Raw genomic sequence first — 25386 nt, forward strand, 5'->3', positions numbered from 1 at the left:
CCTATGTAACGCCACGGATAACACAGTGATAACTCTCTGAGTACAGATAATATAGTAGATGTCGCCTGCAGTCCTATGTAACACCACAGATAACACAGTGATAATTCAGTACAACTAATTTGGTAGATGTCACAGTTACAGAACATGTAAATGTTACCTTCAGTATTAAATAACCACCACCCACTAAGCAATGAGATATGGTAACGCTCACACAGCACTTTATGACGAAGACTGAAAGTGAAAGAGTTTAAAATACTGAAAAACAATGATCTTAGTTCATAAGCGACACAAGCGGACAGCGAAAACCTTAGGTAAGTAACTACATCGCACAGTACCACTCCTCCTGTATATATATACACTGCACAGTACCACTCCTCCTGTATATATACACTGCACAGTACCACTCCTCCTGTATATATATACACTGCACAGTACCACTCCTCCTGTATATATACACTGCACAGTACCACTCCTCCTGTATATATACACTGCACAGTACCACTCCTCCTGTATATATACACACTGCACAGTACCACTCCTCCTGTATATATACACTGCACAGTACCACTCCTCCTGTATATATACACTGCACAGTACCACTCCTCCTGTATATATACACTGCACAGTACCACTCCTCCTGTATATATATACACTGCACAGTACCACTCCTCCTGTATATATATACACTGCACAGTACCGCTCCTCCTGTATATATATACACTGCACAGTACCACTCCTCCTGTATATATATACACTGCACAGTACCACTCCTCCTGTATATATACACTGCACAGTACCTCTCCTCCTGTATATATACACTGCACAGTACCACTCCTCCTGTATATATATACACTGCACAGTACCACTCCTCCTGTATATATATACACTGCACAGTACCACTCCTCCTGTATATATATACACTGCACAGTACCACTCCTCCTGTATATATACACTGCACAGTACCACTCCTCCTGTATATATACACTGCACAGTACCACTCCTCCTGTATATATACACTGCACAGTACCGCTCCTCCTGTATATACACTGCACAGTACCGCTCCTCCTGTATATATACACTGCACAGTACCGCTCCTCCTGTCCTGTATATATACACTGCACAGTACCACTCCTCCTGTATATATATACACTGCACAGTACCACTCCTCCTGTATATATATACACTGCACAGTACCACTCCTCCTGTATATATATACACTGCACAGTACCACTCCTCCTGTATATATATACACTGCACAGTACCACTCCTCCTGTATATACACTGCACAGTACCACTCCTCCTGTATATATACACTGCACAGTACCACTCCTCCTGTATATACACTGCACAGTACCGCTCCTCCTGTATATACACTGCACAGTACCGCTCCTCCTGTATATATACACTGCACAGTACCGCTCCTCCTGTCCTGTATATATACACTGCACAGTACCACTCCTCTTGTATATATACACTGCACAGTACCACTCCTCCTGTATATACACTGCACAGTACCACTCCTCCTGTCCTGTATATATACACTGCACAGTACCACTCCTCCTGTATATATACACTGCACAGTACCACTCCTCCTGTATATATACACTGCACAGCACCACTCCTCCTGTATATATACACTGCACAGTACCACTCCTCCTGTCCTGTATATATACACTGCACAGTACCACTCCTCCTGTATATATACACTGCACAGCACCACTCCTCCTGTATATATACACTGCACAGTACCACTCCTCCTCTCCTGTATATATACACTGCACAGTACCACTCCTCCTGTATATATACACTGCACAGTACCACTCCTCCTGTCCTGTATATATACACTGCACAGTACCCCTCCTCCTATCCTGTATATATACACTGCACAGTACCACTCCTCCTGTATATATACACTGCACAGTACCACTCCTCCTGTATATATACACTGCACAGTACCACTCCTCCTGTATATATACACTGCACAGAACCACTCCTCCTGTGTATATACACTGCACAGTACCACTCCTCCTGTCCTGTATATATACACTGCACAGTACCACTCCTCCTGTCCTGTATATATACACTGCACAGCACCACTCCTCCTGTCCTGTATATACACACTGCACAGTACCACTCCTCCTGTCCTGTATATATACACTGCACAGTACCACTCCTCCTGTCCTGTATATATACACTGCACAGCACCACTCCTCCTGTCCTGTATATATACACTGCACAGTACCACTCCTCCTGTCCTGTATATATACACTGCACAGTACCACTCCTCCTGTCCTGTATATATACACTGCACAGCACCACTCCTCCTGTCCTGTATATATACACTGCACAGTACCACTCCTCCTGTCCTGTATATATACACTGCACAGCACCACTCCTCCTGTCCTGTATATACACACTGCACAGTACCACTCCTCCTGTCCTGTATATATACACTGCACAGTACCACTCCTCCTGTCCTGTATATATACACTGCACAGTACCCCTCCTCCTGTATATATACACTGTACAGTACCACTCCCCCTGTATATATACACTGCACAGTACCACTCCTCCTGTATATATACACTGCACAGTACCACTCCTCCTGTATATATACACTGCACAGTACCACTCCTCCTGTCCTGTATATATACACTGCACAGTACCACTCCTCCTGTATATATACACTGCACAGTACCACTCCTCCTGTATATATACACTGCACAGTACCACTCCTCCTGTATATATACACTGCACAGTACCACTCCTCCTGTATATATACACTGCACAGTACCACTCCTCCTGTATATATACACTGCACAGTACCACTCCTCCTGTATATATACACTGCACAGTACCACTCCTCCTGTATATACACTGCACAGTACCACTCCTCCTGTATATATACACTGCACAGTACCACTCCTCCTGTATATACACTGCACAGTACCACTCCTCCTGTCCTGTATATATACACTGCACAGTACCACTCCTCCTGTATATATACACTGCACAGTACCACTCCTCCTGTATATATATACACTGCACAGTACCACTCCTCCTGTATATACACTGCACAGTACCACTCCTCCTGTATATACACTGCACAGTACCACTCCTCCTGTCCTGTATATATACACTGCACAGTACCACTCCTCCTGTCCTGTATATATACACTGCACAGTACCACTCCTCCTGTATATATATACACTGCACAGTACCACTCCTCCTGTATATACACTGCACAGTACCACTCCTCCTGTATATATATACACTGCACAGTACCACTCCTCCTGTATATATACACTGCACAGTACCACTCCTCCTGTATATACACTGCACAGTACCACTCCTCCTGTATATATACACTGCACAGTACCACTCCTCCTGTATATATACCCTGCACAGTACCACTCCTCCTGTATATACACTGCACAGTACCACTCCTCCTGTCCTGTATATATACACTGCACAGTACCGCTCCTCCTGTCCTGTATATATACACTGCACAGTACCACTCCTCCTGTATATATACACTGCACAGTACCACTCCTCCTGTATATATACACTGCACAGTACCACTCCTCCTGTATATATACACTGCACAGTACCACTCCTCCTGTATATATACACTGCACAGTACCACTCCTCCTGTCCTGTATATATACACTGCACAGTACCACTCCTCCTCTATATATACACCGCACAGTACCACTCCTCCTGTATATATACACTGCACAGTACCACTCCTCCTGTCCTGTATATATACACTGCACAGTACCACTCCTCCTGTATATATACACTGCACAGTACCACTCCTCCTGTATATATACACTGCACAGGACCACTCCTCCTGTATATATATACACTGCACAGTACCACTCCTCCTGTATATATACACTGCACAGTACCACTCCTCCTGTATATATACACTGCACAGTACCACTCCTCCTGTCCTGTATATATACACTGCACAGTACCACTCCTCCTGTATATATACACTGCACAGTACCACTCCTCCTGTCCTGTATATATACACTGCACAGTACCACTCCTCCTGTTTATATACACTGCACAGTACCACTCCTCCTGTATATATACACCGCACAGTACCACTCCTCCTGTCCTGTATATATACACTGCACAGTACCACTCCTCCTGTCCTGTATATATACACTGCACAGTACCACTCCTCCTGTATATACACACTGCACAGTACCACTCCTCCTGTCCTGTATATATACACTGCACAGTACCACTCCTCCTGTATATATACACTGCACAGTACCACTCCTCCTGTCCTGTATATATACACTGCACAGTACCACTCCTCCTGTATATATACACTGCACAGTACCACTCCTCCTGTATATATACACTGCACAGGACCACTCCTCCTGTATATATATACACTGCACAGTACCACTCCTCCTGTATATACACTGCACAGTACCACTCCTCCTGTATATACACTGCACAGTACCACTCCTCCTGTCCTGTATATATACACTGCACAGTACCACTCCTCCTGTATATATACACTGCATAGTACCACTCCTCCTGTATATATACACTGCACAGTACCACTCCTCCTGTATATATATACACTGCACAGTACCACTCCTCCTGTATATATACACTGCACAGTACCACTCCTCCTGTATATATACACTGCACAGTACCACTCCTCCTGTATATATACACTGCACAATACCACTCCTGTCCTGTATATATACACTGCACAGTACCACTCCTCCTGTATATATACACTGCACAGTACCACTCCTCCTGTATATATACACTGCACAGTACCACTCCTCCTGTATATATACACTGCACAGTACCACTCCTCCTGTATATATACACTGCACAGTACCGCTCCTCCTGTATATATACACTGCACAGTACCGCTCCTCCTGTATATATACACTGCACAGTACCACTCCTCCTGTATATATACACCGCACAGTACCACTCCTCCTGTATATATACACTGCACAGTACCACTCCTCCTGTATATATACACTGCACAGTACCACTCCTCCTGTATATATACACTGCACAGTACCACTCCTCCTGTATATATACACTGCACAGTACCACTCCTCCTGTATATATACACCGCACAGTACCACTCCTCCTGTATATATACACTGCACAGTACCACTCCTCCTGTATATAGACACTGCACAGTACCACTCCTCCTGTATATATACACCGCACAGTACCACTCCTCCTGTATATATACACTGCACAGTACCACTCCTCCTGTATATATACACTGCACAGTACCACTCCTCCTGTATATATACACTGCACAGTACCACTCCTCCTGTCCTGTATATATACACTGCACAGTACAACTCCTCCTGTATATATACACTGCACAGTACCGCTCCTCCTGTATATATACACTGCACAGTACCGCTCCTCCTGTATATATACACTGCACAGTACCACTCCTCCTGTATATATACACTGCACAGTATCACTCCTCCTGTATATATACACTGCACAGTACAACTCCTCCTGTCCTGTATATACACTGCACAGTACCGCTCCTCCTGTATATATACACTGCACAGTACAACTCCTCCTGTATATATACACTGCACAGTACAACTCCTCCTGTATATACACTGCACAGTACCACTCCTCCTGTATATATACACTGCACAGTACCACTCCTCCTGTATATATACACTGCACAGTACCACTCCTCCTGTATATATACACTGCACAGTACAACTCCTCCTGTATATATACACTGCACAGTACAACTCCTCCTGTATATATACACTGCACAGTACCACTCCTCCTGTATATATACACTGCACAGTACCACTCCTCCTGTATATATACACTGCACAGTACAACTCCTCCTGTATATATACACTGCACAGTACCGCTCCTCCTGTATATATACACTGCACAGTACAACTCCTCCTGTATATATACACTGCACAGTACCACTCCTCCTGTATATATACACTGCACAGTACAACTCCTCCTGTATATATACACTGCACAGTACCACTCCTCCTGTATATATACACTGCACAGTACCACTCCTCCTGTATATATACACTGCACAGTACCACTCCTCCTGTATATATACACTGCACAGTACCGCTCCTCCTGTATATATACACTGCACAGTACCGCTCCTCCTGTATATATACACTGCACAGTACAACTCCTCCTGTATATATACACTGCACAGTACAACTCCTCCTGTATATATACACTGCACAGTACCACTCCTCCTGTATATATACACTGCACAGTACCACTCCTCCTGTCCTGTATATATACACTGCACAGTACCACTCCTCCTGTATATATACACTCTGCACAGTACCGCTCCTCCTGTATATATACACTGCACAGTACCGCTCCTCCTGTATATATACACTGCACAGTACAACTCCTCCTGTATATATACACTGCACAGTACAACTCCTCCTGTATATATACACTGCACAGTACCACTCCTCCTGTATATATACACTGCACAGTACCACTCCTCCTGTCCTGTATATATACCCTGCACAGTACCACTCCTCCTGTATATATACACTGCACAGTACAACTCCTCCTGTATATATACACTGCACAGTACAACTCCTCCTGTATATATACACTGCACAGTACAACTCATCCTGTATATATACACTGCACAGTACCACTCCTCCTGTATATATACACTGCACAGTACCACTCCTCCTGTCCTGTATATATACACTGCACAATACAACTCCTCCTGTATATATACACTGCACAGTACAACTCCTCCTGTATATATACACTGCACAGTACCACTCCTCCTGTCCTGTATATATACACTGCATAGTACCACTCCTCCTGTATATATACACTGCACAGTACCACTCCTCCTGTATATATATACACTGCACAGTACCACTCCTCCTGTATATATACACTGCACAGTACCGCTCCTCCTGTATATATACACCGCACAGTACCACTCCTCCTGTATATATATATACACTGCACAGTACCACTCCTCCTGTATATATATACACTGCACAGTACCACTCCTCCTGTATATATACACTGCACAGTGCCACTCCTCCTGTATATATACACTGCACAGTACCACTCCTCCTGTATATATACACCGCACAGTACCACTCCTCCTGTATATATATATACACTGCACAGTACCACTCCTCCTGTATATATATACACTGCACAGTACCACTCCTCCTGTATATATACACTGCACAGTGCCACTCCTCCTGTATATATATACACTGCACAGTACCACTCCTCCTGTATATATACACTGCACAGTACCACTCCTCCTGTATATATACACTGCACAGTACCACTCCTCCTGTATATAGACACTGCACAGTACCTCTCCTCCTGTATATATACACCGCACAGTACCACTCCTCCTGTATATATACACTGCACAGTACCACTCCTCCTGTATATATACACCGCACAGTACCACTCCTCCTGTATATATACACTGCACAGTACCACTCCTCCTGTATATATACACTGCACAGTACCACTCCTCCTGTCCTGTATATATACACTGCACAGTACCACTCCTCCTGTATATATACACTGCACAGTACCACTCCTCCTGTATATATACACTGCACAGTACCACTCCTCCTGTATATATACACTACACAGTACCACTCCTCCTGTCCTGTATATATACACTGCACAGTACCACTCCTCCTGTATATAGACACTGCACAGTACCACTCCTCCTGTATATATACACCGCACAGTACCACTCCTCCTGTATATATACACTGCACAGTACCACTCCTCCTGTATATATATACACTGCACAGTACCACTCCTCCTGTATATATACACTGCACAGTACCACTCTTCCTGTATATATACACTGCACAGTACCACTCCTCCTATCCTGTATATATACACTGCACAGTACCACTCCTCCTGTATATATATACACTGCACAGTACCACTCCTCCTGTATATATACACTGCACAGTACCACTCCTCCTGTCCTGTATATATACACTGCACAGTACCACTCCTCCTGTATATATACACTGCACAGTACCGCTCCTCCTGTATATATACACTGCACAGTACCACTCCTCCTGTATATATACACCGCACAGTACCACTCCTCCTTTATATATATATACACTGCACAGTACCACTCCTCCTGTATATATACACTGCACAGTACCACTCCTCCTGTCCTGTATATATACACTGCACATTACCACTCCTCCTGTATATATACACTGCACAGTACCACTCCTCCTGTCCTGTATATATACACTGCACAGTACCACTCCTCCTGTATATATACACTGCACAGTACCACTCCTCCTGTATATATACACTGCACAGTACCACTCCTCCTGTCCTGTATATATACACTGCACAGTACCACTCCTCCTGTATATAGACACTGCACAGTACCACTCCTCCTGTATATATACACCGCACAGTACCACTCCTCCTGTATATATACACTGCACAGTACCACTCCACCTGTATATATATACACTGCACAGTACCTCTCCTCCTGTATATATACACTGCACAGTACCACTCCTCCTGTATATAGACACTGCACAGTACCACTCCTCCTGTATATAGACACTGCACAGTACCACTCCTCCTGTATATAGACACTGCACAGTACCACTCCTCCTGTATATAGACACTGCACAGTACCTCTCCTCCTGTATATATACACCGCACAGGACCACTCCTCCTGTATATATACACTGCACAGTACCACTCCTCCTGTATATAGACACTGCACAGTACCTCTCCTCCTGTATATATACACCGCACAGTACCACTCCTCCTGTATATATACACTGCACAGTACCACTCCTCCTGTATATATATACACTGCACAGTACCACTCCTCCTGTATATATACACTGCACAGTACCACTCCTCCTGTATATATACACTGCACAGTACCACTCCTCCTGTATATATACACTGCACAGTACCACTCCTCCTGTATATATACACTGCACAGTAGCACTCCTCCTGTATATATACACTGCACAGTACCACTCCTCCTGTATATACACACTGCACAGTACCACTCCTCCTGTATATATACACTGCACAGTACCACTCCTCCTGTATATATACACTGTACAGTACCACTCCTCCTGTATATATACACTGCACAGTACCACTCCTCCTGTATATATACACTGCACAGTACCACTCCTCCTGTATATATATATACACTGCACAGTACCACTCCTCCTGTATATATACACTGCACAGTACCACTCCTCCTGTCCTGTATATATACACTGCACAGTACCACTCCTCCTGTATATACACACTGCACAGTACCTCTCCTCCTGTATATATACACTGCACAGTACCACTCCTCCTGTATATATACACTGCACAGTACCACTCCTCCTGTATATATACACTGCACAGTACCACTCCTCCTGTATATATACACTGCACAGTACCACTCCTCCTGTATATATACACTGCACAGTACCACTCCTCCTGTATATATACACTGCACAGTACCACTCCTCCTATATATACACACTGCACAGTACCACTCCTCCTGTATATATACACTGCACAGTACCACTCCTCCTGTATATATACACTGCACAGTACCACTCCTCCTGTATATATACACTGCACAGTACCACTCCTCCTGTATATATACACTGCACAGTACCACTCCTCCTGTATATATACACTGCACAGTACCACTCCTCCTGTATATATACACTGCACAGTACCACTCCTCCTGTATATACACACTGCACAGTACCACTCCTCCTGTATATATACACTGCACAGTACCACTCCTCCTGTATATATACACTGCACAGTACCACTCCTCCTGTATATACACACTGCACAGTACCACTCCTCCTGTATATATACACTGCACAGTACCACTCCTCCTGTATATACACACTGCACAGTACCACTCCTCCTGTATATATACACTGCACAGTACCACTCCTCCTGTATATATACACTGTACAGTACCACTCCTCCTGTATATATACACTGCACAGTACCACTCCTCCTGTATATATACACTGTACAGAACCACTCCTCCTGTATATATACACTGCACAGTACCACTCCTCCTGTATATATACACTGCACAGTACCACTCCTCCTGTATATATACACTGTACAGTACCACTCCTCCTGTATATATACACTGCACAGTACCACTCCTCCTGTATCTACACACTGTACAGTACCACTCCTCCTGTATATATACACTGCACAGTACCACTCCTCTATATATACACTGCACAGTACCACTCCTCCTGTATATATACACAGCACAGTACCACTCCTCCTGTATATATACACTGCACAGTACCACTCCTCCTCTATATATACACTGCACAGTACCACTCCTCCTCTATATATACACTGCACAGTACCACTCCTCCTGTATATATACACTGCACAGTACCGCTCCTCCTGTGTATATATACACTGCACAGTACCACTCCTCCTGTCCTGTATATATACACTGCACAGTACCACTCCTCCTGTCCTGTATATATACACTGCACAGTACCACTCCTCCTCTATATATACACTGCACAGTAACACTCCTCCTGTATATATACACTGCACAGTACCACTCCTCCTCTATATATACACTGCACAGTACCACTCCTCCTCTATATATACACTGCACAGTACCACTCCTCCTGTCCTGTATATATACACTGCACAGTACCACTCCTCCTGTATATATACACTGCACAGTACCACTCCTCCTCCTGTATATATACACTGCACAGTACCACTCCTCCTGTCCTGAATATATACACTGCACAGTACCACTCCTCCTCCTGTATATATACACTGCACAGTACCACTCCTCCTGTCCTGTATATATACACTGCACAGTACCACTCCTCCTCTATATATACACTGCACAGTACCACTCCTCCTGTCCTGTATATACACCGCACAGTACCACTCCTCCTGTATATATACACTGCACAGCACCACTCCTCCTGTATATATACACTGCACAGTACCACTCCTCCTCTATATATACACTGCACAGTACCACTCCTCCTCTATATATACACTGCACAGTACCACTCCTCTTCTATATATACACGGCACAGTACCACTCCTCCTGTCCTGTATATATACACTGCACAGTACCACTCCTCCTGTATATATACACTGCACAGTACCACTCCTCCTCCTGTATATATACACTGCACAGTACCACTCCTCCTGTCCTGAATATATACACTGCACAGTACCACTCCTCCTCCTGTATATATACACTGCACAGTACCACTCCTCCTGTCCTGTATATATACACTGCACAGTACCACTCCTCCTCTATATATACACTGCACAGTACCACTCCTCCTGTCCTGTATATACACCGCACAGTACCACTCCTCCTGTATATATACACTGCACAGCACCACTCCTCCTGTATATATACACTGCACAGTACAACTCCCCCTGTATATATACACTGCACAGTACCACTCCTCCTGTATATATACACTGCACAGTACCACTCCTCCTGTATATATACACCGCACAGTACCACTCCTCCTGTATATATATACACTGCACAGTACCACTCCTCCTGTATATATACACTGCACAGTACCACTCCTCCTGTATATACACTGCACAGTACCACTCCTCCTGTCCTGTATATATACACTGCACAGCACCACTCCTCCTGTATATATACACTGCACAGTACCACTCCTCCTGTATATATACACTGCACAGCACCACTCCTCCTGTCCTGTATATATACACTGCACAGTACCACTCCTCCTGTATATATACACTGCACAGTACCACTCCTCCTGTCCTGTATATATACACTGCACAGTACCACTCCTCCTGTATATATACACTGCACAGTACCACTCCTCCTGTCCTGTATATACACACTGCACAGTACCACTCCTCCTCTATATATACACTGCACAGTACCACTCCTCCTGTATATATACACTGCACAGTACCTCTCCTCCTGTATATATACACTGCACAGTACCACTCCTCCTGTCCTGTATATATACACTGCACAGTACCACTCCTCCTGTATATATACACTGCACAGTACCACTCCTCCTCTATATATACACTGCACAGTACCCTCCTCCTGTATATATACACTGCACAGTACCACTCCTACTGTATATATACACTGCACAGTACCACTCCTCCTGTCCTGTATATATACACTGCACAGTACCACTCCTCCTGTCCTGTATATATACACTGCACAGTACCACTCCTCCTGTATATATACACTGCACAGTACCACTCCTCCTGTCCTGTATATACACACTGCACAGTACCACTCCTCCTCTATATATACACTGCACAGTACCACTCCTCCTGTATATATACACTGCACAGTACCTCTCCTCCTGTATATATACACTGCACAGTACCACTCCTCCTGTCCTGTATATATACACTGCACAGTACCACTCCACCTGTATATATACATTGCACAGTACCACTCCTCCTGTATATATACACTGCACAGTACCCCTCCTCCTGTATATATACACTGCACAGTACCACTCCTCCTGACCTGTATATATACACTGCACAGCACCACTCCTCCTGTATATATACACTGCACAGTACCACTCCTCCTGACCTGTATATATACACTGCACAGTACCGCTCCTCCTCTATATATACACTGCACAGTACCACTCCACCTCTATATATACACTGCACAGTACCACTCCTCCTCTATATATACACTGCACAGTACCACTCCACCTGTATATATACATTGCACAGTACCACTCCTCCTGTATATATACACTGCACAGTACCACTCCTCCTCTATATATACACTGCACAGTACCACTCCACCTGTATATATACATTGCACAGTACCATTCCTCCTGTATATATACACTGCACAGTACCTCTCCTCCTGTATATATACACTGCACAGTACCACTCCTCCTGTATATACACACTGCACAGTACCACTCCTCCTGTATATATACACTGCACAGTACCTCTCCTCCTGTATATATACACTGCACAGTACCACTCCTCCTGTATATATACACTGCACAGTACCACTCCTCCTGTCCTGTATATATACACTGCACAGTACCACTCCTCCTGTATATATACACTGCACAGTACCTCTCCTCCTGTATATATACACTGCACAGCACCACTTCTCCTGTATATATACACTGCACAGTACCTCTCCTCCTGTATATATACACTGCACAGCACCACTTCTCCTGTATATATACACTGCACAGTACCACTCCTCCTGTATATATACACTGCACAGTACCACTCCTCCTGTATATATATACACTGCACAGTACCACTCCTCCTATATATATACACTGCACAGTACCACTCCTCCTGTATATATATACACTGCACAGTACCACTCCTCCTATATATATACACTGCACAGTACCACTCCTCCTGTATATATATATACACTGCACAGTACCTCTCCTGTATATACACTGCACAGTACCACTCCTCCTATATATATACACTGCACAGTACCACTCCTCCTGTATATATATACACTGCACAGTACCACTCCTCCTGTATATATATACACTGCACAGTACCACTCCTCCTGTATATATACACTGCACAGTACCACTCCTCCTGTATATATACACTGCACAGTACCACTCCTCCTGTATATATATACACTGCACAGTACCACTCCTCCTGTATATATACACTGCACAGTACCACTCCTCCTATATATATACACTGCACAGTACCACTCCACCTGTATATATACATTGCACAGTACCACTCCTCCTGTATATATACATTGCACAGTACCACTCCTACTGTATATATACACTGCACAGTACCACTCCTCCTGTATATATACACTGCACAGTACCCCTCCTCCTGTATATATACACTGCACAGTACCACTCCTCCTGTCCTGTATATATACACTGCACAGTACCCCTCCTCCTGTATATATACACTGCACAGTACCACTCCTCCTGACCTGTATATATACACTGCACAGCACCACTTCTCCTGTATATATACTCTGCACAGTACCACTCCTCCTGTATATATACTCTGCACAGTACCACTCCTCCTATATATATACACTGCACAGTACCACTCCACCTGTATATATACATTGCACAGTACCACTCCTCCTGTATATATACACTGCACAGTACCCCTCCTCCTGTATATATACACTGCACAGTACCACTCCTCCTGACCTGTATATATACACTGCACAGTACCACTCCTCCTGTATATATACTCTGCACAGTACCACTCCACCTGTATATATACATTGCACAGTACCACTCCTCCTGTATATATACACTGCACAGTACCCCTCCTCCTGTATATATACACTGCACAGTACCACTCCTCCTGACCTGTATATATACACTGCACAGCACCACTCCTCCTGTATATATACACTGCACAGTACCCCTCCTCCTGTATATATACACTGCACAGTACCACTCCTCCTGACCTGTATATATACACTGCACAGTACCACTCCTCCTGTATATATACTCTGCACAGTACCACTCCTCCTGTATATATACACTGCACAGCACCACTTCTCCTGTATATATACACTGCACAGTACCACTCCTCCTGTCCTGTATATATACACTGCACAGTACCACTCCTCCTGTGTATATACACTGCACAGTACCACTCCTCCTGTATATATACACTGCACAGTACCACTCCTCCTGCATATATACACTGCACAGTACCTCTCCTCCTGTATATATACACTGCACAGTACCACTGCCCTATATATATACACTGCACAGTACCACTCCTGTCCTGTATATATACACTGCACAGTACCACTCCTCCTGTATATATACACTGCACAGTACCACTCCTCCTGTATATATACACTGCACAGTACCACTCCTCCTGCATATATATACTGCACAGTACCTCTCCTCCTGTATATATACACTGCACAGTACCACTGCCCTATATATATACACTGCACAGTACCACTCCTGTCCTGTATATATACACTGCACAGCACCGCTCCTCCTGTATATATACACTGCACAGTACCACTCCTCCTGTGTATATATACTGCACAGTACCACTCCTCCTGTATATATACACTGCACAGTACCTCTCCTCCTGTATATATACACTGCAGAGCACCACTTTTCCTGTATATATACACTGCACAGTACCTCTCCTCCTGTATATATACACTGCACAGTACCTCTCCTCCTGTATATATACACTGCACAGTACCACTGCCCCTGTATATATACACTGCACAGTACCTCTCCTCCTGTATATATACACTGCACAGTACCACTCCTCCTGTATATATACACTGCACAGTACCACTCCTCCTGTATATATACACTGCACAGTACCACTCCTCCTGTATATATACACTGCACAGTACCACTCCTCCTGTATATATACACTGCACAGTACCACTCCTCCTGTATATATACACTGCACAGTACCGCTCCTCCTGTATATATACTCTGCACAGTACCACTCCTCCTGTCCTGTATATATACACTGCACAGTACCACTCCTCCTGTATATATACACTGCACAGTACCTCTCCTGTATATACACTGCACAGTACCGCTCCTCCTGTATATATACACTGCACAGTACCACTCCTCCTGTATATATACACTGCACAGTGCCACTCCTCCTGTATATATACACTGCACAGTACCACTCCTCCTGTATATATACACTGCACAGTACCACTCCTCCTGTATATATACACTGTACAGTACCACTCCTCCTGTATATATACACTGCACAGTACCGCTCCTCCTGTCCTGTATATATACACTGCACAGTACCACTCCTCCTGTATATATACACTGCACAGTACCACTCCTCCTGTATATATACACTGCACAGTACCACTCCTCCTGTATATATACACTGCACAGTACCACTCCTCCTGTATATATACACTGTACAGTACCACTCCTCCTGTATATATACACTGCACAGTACCGCTCCTCCTGTCCTGTATATATACACTGCACAGTACCGCTCCTCCTGTCCTGTATATATACACTGCACAGTACCACTCCTCCTGTATATATACACTGCACAGTACCACTCCTCCTGTATATATACACTGCACAGTACCACTCCTCCTGTATATATACACTGTACAGTACCACTCCTCCTGTATATATACACTGCACAGTACCGCTCCTCCTGTATATATACACTGCACAGTACCACTCCTCCTGTATATATACACTGCACAGTACCGCTCCTCCTGTATATATACACTGCACAGTACCACTCCTCCTGTATATATACACTGCACAGTACCACTCCTCCTGTCCTGTATATATACACTGCACAGTACCACTCCTCCTGTATATATACACTGCACAGTACCACTCCTCCTGTCCTGTATATATACACTGCACAGTACCACTCCTCCTGTATATATACACTGCACAGTACCACTCCTGCTGTATATATACACTGCACAGTACCACTCCTCCTGTATATATACACTGCACAGTACCACTCCTCCTGTATATATACACTGCACAGTACCGCTCCTCCTGTATATATACACTGCACAGTACCACTCCTCCTGTCCTGTATATATACACTGCACAGTACCACTCCTCCTGTCCTGTATATATACACTGCACAGTACCGCTCCTCCTGTATATATGCACTGCACAGTACCACTCCTCCTGTATATATACACTGCACAGTACCTCTCCTCCTGTATATATACACTGCACAGTACCACTCCTCCTGTATATATACACTGCACAGTACCGCTCCTCCTGTATATATACACTGCACAGTACCACTCCTCCTGTATATATACACTGCACAGTACCGCTCCTCCTGTATATATACACTGCACAGTACCACTCCTCCTGTATATATACACTGCACAGTACCGCTCCTCCTGTATATATACACTGCACAGTACCACTCCTCCTGTATATATACACTGCACAGTACCACTCCTCCTGTCCTGTATATATACACTGCACAGTACCACTCCTCCTGTATATATACACTGCACAGTACCACTCCTGCTGTATATATACACTGCACAGTACCACTCCTCCTGTATATATACACTGCACAGTACCACTCCTCCTGTATATATACACTGCACAGTACCGCTCCTCCTGTATATATACACTGCACAGTACCACTCCTCCTGTCCTGTATATATACACTGCACAGTACCACTCCTCCTGTCCTGTATATATACACTGCACAGTACCGCTCCTCCTGTATATATGCACTGCACAGTACCACTCCTCCTCTATATATACACTGACAGTACCACTCCTCCTGTATATATACACTGCACAGTACCACTCCTCCTGTATATATACACTGCACAGTACCGCTCCTCCTGTATATATACACTGCACAGTACCAGTCTTCCTGTCCTGTATATATACACTGCACAGCACCACTCCTCCTGTATATATACACCGCACAGTACCACTCCTCCTGTATATATACACTGCACAGTACCACTCCTCCTGTATATATACACTGCACAGTACAACTCCTCCTGTATATATACACTGCACAGTACAACTCCTCCTGTATATATACACTGCACAGTACCTCTCCTCCTGTCCTGTATATATATACTGCACAGTACCACTCCTCCTGTATATATACACTGCACAGTACCACTCCTCCTGTATATATATATATACACTGCACAGTACCACTCCTCCTGTATATATACACTGCACAGTACCACTCCTCCTGTATATATACACTGCACAGTACCACTCCTCCTGTATATATACACTGCACAGTACCACTCCTCCTGTATATATATACACTGCACAGTACCACTCCTCCTGTATATATACACTGCACAGTACCACTCCTCCTGTATATATACATTTCACAGTACCACTCCTCCTGTATATACACACTGCACAGTACCACTCCTCCTGTCCTGTATATATACACTGCACAGTACCGCTCCTCCTGTATATATGCACTGCACAGTACCACTCCTCCTCTATATATACACTGACAGTACCAGTCCTCCTGTCCTGTATATATACACTGCACAGTACCGCTCCTCCTGTGTATATACACTGCACAGTACCACTCCTCCTGTATATATACACTGCACAGTACCAGTCCTCCTGTCCTGTATATATACACTGCACAGTACCACTCCTCCTGTATATATACACTGCACAGTACCGCTCCTCCTGTATATATACACTGCACAGTACCACTCCTCCTGTCCTGTATATATACACTGCACAGTACCGCTCCTCCTGTATATATGCACTGCACAGTACCACTCCTCCTCTATATATACACTGACAGTACCACTCCTCCTGTATATATACACTGCACAGTACCAGTCCTCCTGTCCTGTATATATACACTGCACAGTACCACTCCTCCTGTATATATACACTGCACAGTACCGCTCCTCCTGTATATATATACACTGACAGTACCACTCCTCCTGTATATATACATTTCACAGTACCACTCCTCCTGTATATATACACTGCACAGTACCAGTCCTCCTGTCCTGTATATATACACTGCACAGTACCACTCCTCCTGTATATATACACTGCACAGTACCGCTCCTCCTGTATATATACACTGCACAGTACCACTCCTCCTGTCCTGTATATATACACTGCACAGTACCAGTCTTCCTGTCCTGTATATATACACTGCACAGTACCACTCCTCCTGTCCTGTATATATACACTGCACAGTACCAGTCTTCCTGTCCTGTATATATACACTGCACAGCACCACTCCTCCTGTATATATACACCGCACAGTACCACTCCTCCTGTATATATACACTGCACAGTACCACTCCTCCTGTATATATATACACTGCACAGTACCACTCCTCCTGTATATATACACTGCACAGTACCACTCCTCCTGTATATATACACTGCACAGTACCACTCCTCCTGTATATATACACTGCACAGTACCACTCCTCCTGTATATATATACACTGCACAGTACCACTCCTCCTGTATATATACACTGCACAGTACCACTCCTCCTGTATATATACACTGCACAGTACCACTCCTCCTGTATATATACACTGCACAGTACCACTCCTCCTGTATATACACACTGCACAGTACCACTCCTCCTGTATATATACATTTCACAGTACCACTCCTCCTGTATATATACATTTCACAGTACCACTCCTCCTGTATATACACACTGCACAGTACCACTCCTCCTGTCCTGTATATATACACTGCACAGTACCGCTCCTCCTGTATATATACACTGCACAGTACCACTCCTCCTGTATATATACACTGCACAGTACCACTCCTCCTGCATATATACACTGCACAGTACCACTGCCCTATATATATACACTGCACAGTACCACTCCTCCTGTATATATACACTGCACAGTACCACTCCTCCTGTATATATACACTGCACAGTACCACTCCTCCTGCATATATATACTGCACAGTACCTCTCCTCCTGTATATATACACTGCACAGTACCACTGCCCTATATATATACACTGCACAGTACCACTCCTGTCCTGTATATATACACTGCACAGCACCGCTCCTCCTGTATATATACACTGCACAGTACCACTCCTCCTGTGTATATATACTGCACAGTACCACTCCTCCTGTATATATACACTGCACAGTACCTCTCCTCCTGTATATATACACTGCAGAGCACCACTCCTCCTGTATATATACACTGCACAGTACCACTCCTCCTGTATATATACACTGCACAGTACCTCTCCTCCTGTATATATACACTGCACAGTACCTCTCCTCCTGTATATATACACTGCACAGTACCATTGCCCCTGTATATATACACTGCACAGTACCTCTCCTCCTGTATATATACACTGCACAGTACCACTCCTCCTGTATATATACACTGCACAGTACCACTCCTCCTGTATATATACACTGCACAGTACCACTCCTCCTGTATATATACACTGCACAGTACCACTCCTCCTGTATATATACACTGCACAGTACCTCTCCTGTATATACACTGCACAGTACCGCTCCTCCTGTATATATACACTGCACAGTACCACTCCTCCTGTATATATACACTGCACAGTGCCACTCCTCCTGTATATATACACTGCACAGTACCACTCCTCCTGTATATATACACTGCACAGTACCACTCCTCCTGTATATATACACTGTACAGTACCACTCCTCCTGTATATATACACTGCACAGTACCGCTCCTCCTGTCCTGTATATATACACTGCACAGTACCACTCCTCCTGTATATATACACTGCACAGTACCACTCCTCCTGTATATATACACTGCACAGTACCACTCCTCCTGTATATATACACTGCACAGTACCACTCCTCCTGTATATATACACTGTACAGTACCACTCCTCCTGTATATATACACTGCACAGTACCGCTCCTCCTGTCCTGTATATATACACTGCACAGTACCGCTCCTCCTGTCCTGTATATATACACTGCACAGTACCACTCCTCCTGTATATATACACTGCACAGTACCACTCCTCCTGTATATATACACTGCACAGTACCACTCCTCCTGTATATATACACTGTACAGTACCACTCCTCCTGTATATATACACTGCACAGTACCTCTCCTCCTGTATATATATACTGCACAGTACCACTCCTCCTGTCCTGTATATATACACTGCACAGTACCACTCCTCCTGTATATATACACTGCACAGTACCGCTCCTCCTGTATATATACACTGCACAGTACCACTCCTCCTGTATATATACACTGCACAGTACCGCTCCTCCTGTATATATACACTGCACAGTACCGCTCCTCTTGTGTATATACACTGCACAGTACCACTCCTCCTGTATATATACACTGCACAGTACCACTCCTCCTGTATATATACACTGCACAGTACCACTCCTCCTGTATATATACACTGCACAGTACCGCTCCTCCTGTATATAAACACTGCACAGTACCACTCCTCCTGTCCTGTATATATACACTGCACAGTACCGCTCCTCCTGTATATATGCACTGCACAGTACCACTCCTCCTCTATATATACACTGACAGTACCACTCCTCCTGTATATATACATTTCACAGTACCACTCCTCCTGTATATATACACTGCACAGTACCAGTCCTCCTGTCCTGTATATATACACTGCACAGTACCACTCCTCCTGTATATATACACTGCACAGTACCGCTCCTCCTGTATATATACACTGCACAGTACCAGTCTTCCTGTCCTGTATATATACACTGCACAGCACCACTCCTCCTGTATATATACACCGCACAGTACCACTCCTCCTGTATATATACACTGCACAGTACCACTCCTCCTGTATATATACACTGCACAGTACCACTCCTCCTGTATATATATACACTGCACAGTACCACTCCTCCTGTATATATACACTGCACAGTACCACTCCTCCTGTATATATACACTGCACAGTACCACTCCTCCTGTATATATACACTGCACAGTACCACTCCTCCTGTATATATATACACTGCACAGTACCACTCCTCCTGTATATATACACTGCACAGTACCACTCCTCCTGTATATATACACTGCACAGTACCACTCCTCCTGTATATATACACTGCACAGTACCACTCCTCCTGTATATACACACTGCACAGTACCACTCCTCCTGTCCTGTATATATACACTGCACAGTACCGCTCCTCCTGTATATATGCACTGCACAGTACCACTCCTCCTCTATATATACACTGACAGTACCACTCCTCCTGTATATATACACTGCACAGTACCAGTCCTCCTGTCCTGTATATATACACTGCACAGTACCACTCCTCCTGTATATATACACTGCACAGTACCACTCCTCCTGTCCTGTATATATACACTGCACAGTACCGCTCCTCCTGTATATATGCACTGCACAGTACCACTCCTCCTCTATATATACACTGACAGTACCACTCATCCTGTATATATACACTGCACAGTACCACTCCTCCTGTATATATACACTGCACAGTACCACTCCTCCTGTATATATACACTGCACAGTACCACTCCTCCTGTATATATACACTGCACAGTACCAGTCCTCCTGTCCTGTATATATACACTGCACAGTACCACTCCTCCTGTATATATACACTGCACAGTACCGCTCCTCCTGTATATATATACACTGCACAGTACCACTCCTCCTGTCCTGTATATATACACTGCACAGCACCGCTCCTCCTGTCCTGTATATATACACTGCACAGTACCAGTCTTCCTGTCCTGTATATATACACTGCACAGTACCACTCCTCCTGTCCTGTATATATACACGGCACAATACCACTCCTCCTGTATATATACACTGCACAGTACCACTCCTCCTGTATATATACACTGCACAGTACCACTCCTCCTGTATATATATACACTGCACAGTACCACTCCTCCTGTATATATACACTGCACAGTACCACTCCTCCTGTATATATACACTGCACAGTACCACTCCTCCTGTATATATACACTGCACAGTACCACTCCTCCTGTATATATATACACTGCACAGTACCACTCCTCCTGTATATATACACTGCACAGTACCACTCCTCCTGTATATATACATTTCACAGTACCACTCCTCCTGTATATACACACTGCACAGTACCACTCCTCCTGTCCTGTATATATACACTGCACAGTACCACTCCTCCTGTATATATACATTTCACAGTACCACTCCTCCTGTATATACACACTGCACAGTACCACTCCTCCTGTCCTGTATATATACACTGCACAATACCACTCCTCCTGTATATATACACTGCACAGTACCACTCCTCCTCTATATATACACTGACAGTACCACTCCTCCTGTATATATACACTGCACAGTACCAGTCGTCCTGTCCTGTATATATACACTGCACAGTACCACTCCTCCTGTCCTGTATATATACACTGCACAGTACCGCTCCTCCTGTCCTGTATATATACACTGCACAGTACCACTCCTCCTGTATATATACACTGCACAGTACCACTCCTCCTGTATATATACACTGCACAGTACCACTCCTGCTGTCCTGTATATATACACTGTACAGTACTACTCCTCCTGTATATATACACTGCACAGTACCACTCCTCCTGTATATATACACTGCACAGTACCACTCCTCCTGTCCTGTATATATACACTGCACAGTACCGCTCCTCCTGTATATATACACTGCACAGTATCACTCCTCCTGTATATATACACTGCACAGTACCATTCCTCCTGTATATATACACTGCACAGTATCACTCCTCCTGTATATATACACTGCACAGTACCACTCCTCCTGTATATATACATTTCACAGTACCACTCCTCCTGTATATATACACTGCACAGTACCACTCCTCCTGTCCTGTATATACCCTGCACAGTACCACTCCTCCTCTGCTGTATATATACACTGCACAGTACCACTCCTCTTCTCCTGTATATATACACTGCACAGTAACGATCCTCCGGTCCTGTATATATATATATACTGCACAGTACCACTCCTCCTGTATATATACACTGCACAGTACCACTCCTCCTGTATATATATATATATATATATATACTGCACAGTACCACTTCTCCTGTATATATACACTGCACAGTACCACTCCTCCTGTATATATACACTGCACAGTACCACTCCTCCTGTATATATACACTGCACAGTACCACTCCTCCTGTATATATACACTGCACAGTACCACTCCTCCTGTATATATATATATATATATATATATATATATACTGCACAGTACCACTCCTCCTGTATATATACACTGCACAGTACCACTCCTCCTGTATATATACACCGCACAGTACCACTCCTCCTGTATATATACACTGCACAGTACCACTCCTCCTGTCCTGTATATATACACTGCACAGTACCACTCCTCCTGTCCTGTATATATACACTGCACAGTACCACTCCTCCTGTATATATACACTGCACAGTACCACTCCTCCTGTCCTGTATATATACACTGCACAGTACCACTCCTCCTGTATATATACACTGCACAGTACCACTCCTCCTGTATATATACACTGCACAGTACTGCTGCTCCTGTATATATACACTGCACAGTACCACTCCTCCTGTATATATACACTGCACAGTACCACTCCTCCTGTATATATACACTGCACAGTACCACTCCTCCTGTATATATACACTGCACAGTACCACTCCTCCTGTATATATACACTGCACAGTACCACTCCTCCTGTATATATACACTGCACTGCACCACTCCTCCTGTATATATACACTGCACAGTACCACTCCTCCTGTATATATACACTGCACAGTACCACTCCTCCTGTATATATACACTGCACAGTACCACTCCTCCTGTATATATATATATATATATATACTGCACAGTACCACTTCTCCTGTATATATACACTGCACAGTACCACTCCTCCTGTATATATACACTGCACAGTACCACTCCTCCTGTATATATACACTGCACAGTACCACTCCTGCTGTCCTGTATATATACACTGTACAGTACTCCTCCTCCTGTCCTGTATATATACACTGCACAGTACCACTCCTCCTGTATATATACACTGCACAGTACCACTCCTCCTGTCCTGTATATATACACTGCACAGTACCACTCCTCCTGTATATATACACTGCACAGTACCACTCCTCCTGTATATATACACTGCACAGTACCACTCCTCCTGTATATATACACTGCACAGTACCACTCCTGCTGTCCTGTATATATACACTGTACAGTACTACTCCTCCTGTATATATACACTGCACAGTACCACTCCTCCTGTCCTGTATATATACACTGCACAGTACCGCTCCTCCTGTATATATACACACTGCACAGTACCACTCCTCCTGTATATATACACTGCACAGTACTGCTCCTCCTGTATATATACACTGCACAGTACCACTCCTCCTGTATATATACACTGCACAGTACCACTCCTCCTGTATATATACACTGCACAGTACCACTCCTCCTGTATATATACACTGCACAGTACCACTCCTGCTGTCCTGTATATATACACTGCACAGTACTGCTCCTCCTGTATATATACACTGCACAGTACCACTCCTCCTGTATATATACACTGCACAGTACCACTCCTCCTGTATATATACACTGCACAGCACCACTCCTCCTGTATATATACACTGCACAGTACCCCTCCTCCTGTATATATACACTGCACA

At 44.1% G+C, this 25386-nt stretch overlaps 1 protein-coding gene across 1 annotated transcript in view; it reads left to right on the top strand.

The window, feature by feature from the left end:
- Positions 1-245: 245 nt before the first annotated feature.
- The window catches only part of LOC138645663 (guanylate-binding protein 3-like), a 107845-nt gene continuing 82704 nt past the window's right edge, over positions 246-25386 (top strand). The window contains exon 1 of the mRNA XM_069735117.1: positions 246-311. Coding sequence (XP_069591218.1) covers positions 266-311 — 46 coding nt within the window. The 5' untranslated portion in view covers positions 246-265. The remainder of the gene's footprint in view (positions 312-25386) is intronic.

The sequence above is a fragment of the Ranitomeya imitator genome, chromosome 7, assembly GCF_032444005.1.
Source record: "Ranitomeya imitator isolate aRanImi1 chromosome 7, aRanImi1.pri, whole genome shotgun sequence".
NCBI lineage: Eukaryota > Metazoa > Chordata > Amphibia > Anura > Dendrobatidae > Ranitomeya > Ranitomeya imitator.